Source organism: Lathyrus oleraceus, chromosome 5 (assembly GCF_024323335.1).
Source record: "Lathyrus oleraceus cultivar Zhongwan6 chromosome 5, CAAS_Psat_ZW6_1.0, whole genome shotgun sequence".
NCBI classification, from domain to species: domain Eukaryota; kingdom Viridiplantae; phylum Streptophyta; class Magnoliopsida; order Fabales; family Fabaceae; genus Lathyrus; species Lathyrus oleraceus.
In genome coordinates this window covers 487,622,303-487,624,354 of record NC_066583.1, presented here as the reverse complement: position 1 = coordinate 487,624,354, position 2,052 = coordinate 487,622,303, and the positions used below count along the sequence as shown (strand labels likewise).

Here is a 2,052-nt window from a genome sequence, read left to right as displayed (position 1 = left end):
CGACTCAGTCTTCTGTTCAAGACACTTTTAGCTTCTGCAATTTTTGCAATCATTCCATACTTTTCTCCCTATAAATAACAAACTAACCAAACATTCATAATCAACAGCCTTCATCTAAAACCTTCTTGTAAACTATCTTTGAACTATTGCATAATAAGATATCTAAAACCTTCTTGTAAACTATCTTTGAACTATTGCATAATAAGATTCAATTCAGATAAAAAAATGTCATTTGAAGTAAAAAAAAAAACAAGTGCTATAACAAAATTATAAGTTCATATATCGTAAATTGAGTTCAACTTAGCATCGAATCGAGAAACGACTTGCATTTTCATCAAACTATCGAATAAGCGTCTCACCGGTAATCTGATTAATCTAGACTTCTTAGCCAAAGCTTTAATCATAGCTTGTCTAATCCACCAGTAAACATGTGTAGACAGCTTACATCCTCTATCCGGGTCGAATTTCTCTGCTCCACGAAAAAGTCCTATGGTTCCTTCCTGATAAAACGAACCAAAATACCTAAAACAAGTCACTTTCACCGAGATAAAAACACCAAAAGATCTAAATATTCACCTGCATTAGGTCTTCCATGCTTAATCCTTTGCCTTGATAACCACCCGCGATCGATGCAATTAACCCCCGATAATCACGCGCTAATCTTGCTTTTGATTCTCTTACATTCTCAAGAGCAAACCTTCTTGAAATAGAAAAATTCCCTTCATGTTCTGTCATTCTTTGATTAGAAACTTCAATTCTTGCTACTTCCTATAGTTATTCAATTTTCAATACACAATAAACACTAATAATTACAAATTATAAGATTATATTTACAACAAATATATATATCTATACCTTGAGACATAAACAAAGCTCAGCCTCTTCTTTTGAACTCAAAAACTCTGATTTAACAGACCTAACAACCAGCTTCTGCCTTAAGAAACTATTCTGAAAATTCTCTTCTTCCACAAGACATCCCAAATTTTTTCTTCTTTTTCTCCTTCTCTTCCTCCTCATGTCATCAACTCCTATATTTTGTCCTCTAACAACCCCATTTTCAGTCTCTACAAAAGGCCAAACTTTTCCAATTCCACAAGCTGCATCCACATCCACATCCACATCCACGGCAGTATTGGGTAAAGCAACTGCTTCTGTTGTTGCAACAATAACTGGAGCATCACTATAAACCAAACTTGCACCAAACTTTGAAGGTGTGGTAGAAGGTAAAGTTGGTTGAATTGAATGGTATGTTTTGAGAGATGGAAATGCTGGAAGTGAGGTTAGAGACATGGTAGGGAGTGTGTGGATTGGGGATGGATGAGATTCAGGTTATGGCCATAAAATGAAATAAACATGATTGGATATTTCTTATACTTTGGACCAGGCCCGGCCCTTTTACAGCTGTGGAATTTTTAGAAAATTTTACCTATTCCATCACACTTATCCCTCTACCATGACAATTCTGTAAATATTTCAAATTTATTCATTTTTATTTCAATTTAATTTTTTAACTTTTACCATCCTTTTAAGTCTTTTGAAATTGGCTATTATATATTTTATTTATGGGAACCGAATAACTTGACTTGAAGACATCTGATATGTTGAGTTACTAAATCGAAGAATTTAATATCATGATTTTCGATTTATATATTACACATTGGATAACATGTTGTATAGTTATCCGATTCATAAAAATCAACCGGATAACTTTTTCATATGTTTTTCGATTATGTTTTTCTATTAACCGGATAACTTGCATATAAGTTTTCCGATGATGCTTTTTACTCATCGGGTTGCTTGCTTCTAAGTATTCCGGTACGTATTTTTTTAATTATTTTTTATGTTATGTTAATTTTTTATATATATTTATATTTAACATGTATGAATATTCCTTTGATTGATATGCGATAAATACCAAATATGTGAAGATATCACTGATATATTCTCAACTACACACAAATTTGCTACACGAGAAGAGGCGACAAGGTAGATTAGGGAGGCTGGAATCAGGAATAAAGTGACAATTATTGTTAGACGATAGGCCAAGATCTA

The 2,052-nt window shown here is 33.0% G+C and overlaps 1 protein-coding gene across 1 annotated transcript in view; it reads right to left on the bottom strand.

Moving 5' to 3' along the window:
• LOC127085626 (RNA polymerase sigma factor sigD, chloroplastic) overlaps nt 1-1,356 on the bottom strand; it is a 1,907-nt gene extending 551 nt beyond the window's left edge. Inside the window, exons 1-4 of the mRNA XM_051026131.1 lie at nt 856-1,356; nt 577-768; nt 360-500; nt 1-68 (exon numbers count right to left, since the gene is read on the bottom strand). The exon at nt 1-68 is cut by the window's left edge and continues 133 nt beyond it. Coding sequence (XP_050882088.1) covers nt 1-68; nt 360-500; nt 577-768; nt 856-1,290 — 836 coding nt within the window. The 5' untranslated portion in view covers nt 1,291-1,356. The remainder of the gene's footprint in view (nt 69-359; nt 501-576; nt 769-855) is intronic.
• Between the last annotated feature and the right edge of the window lie 696 nt (nt 1,357-2,052).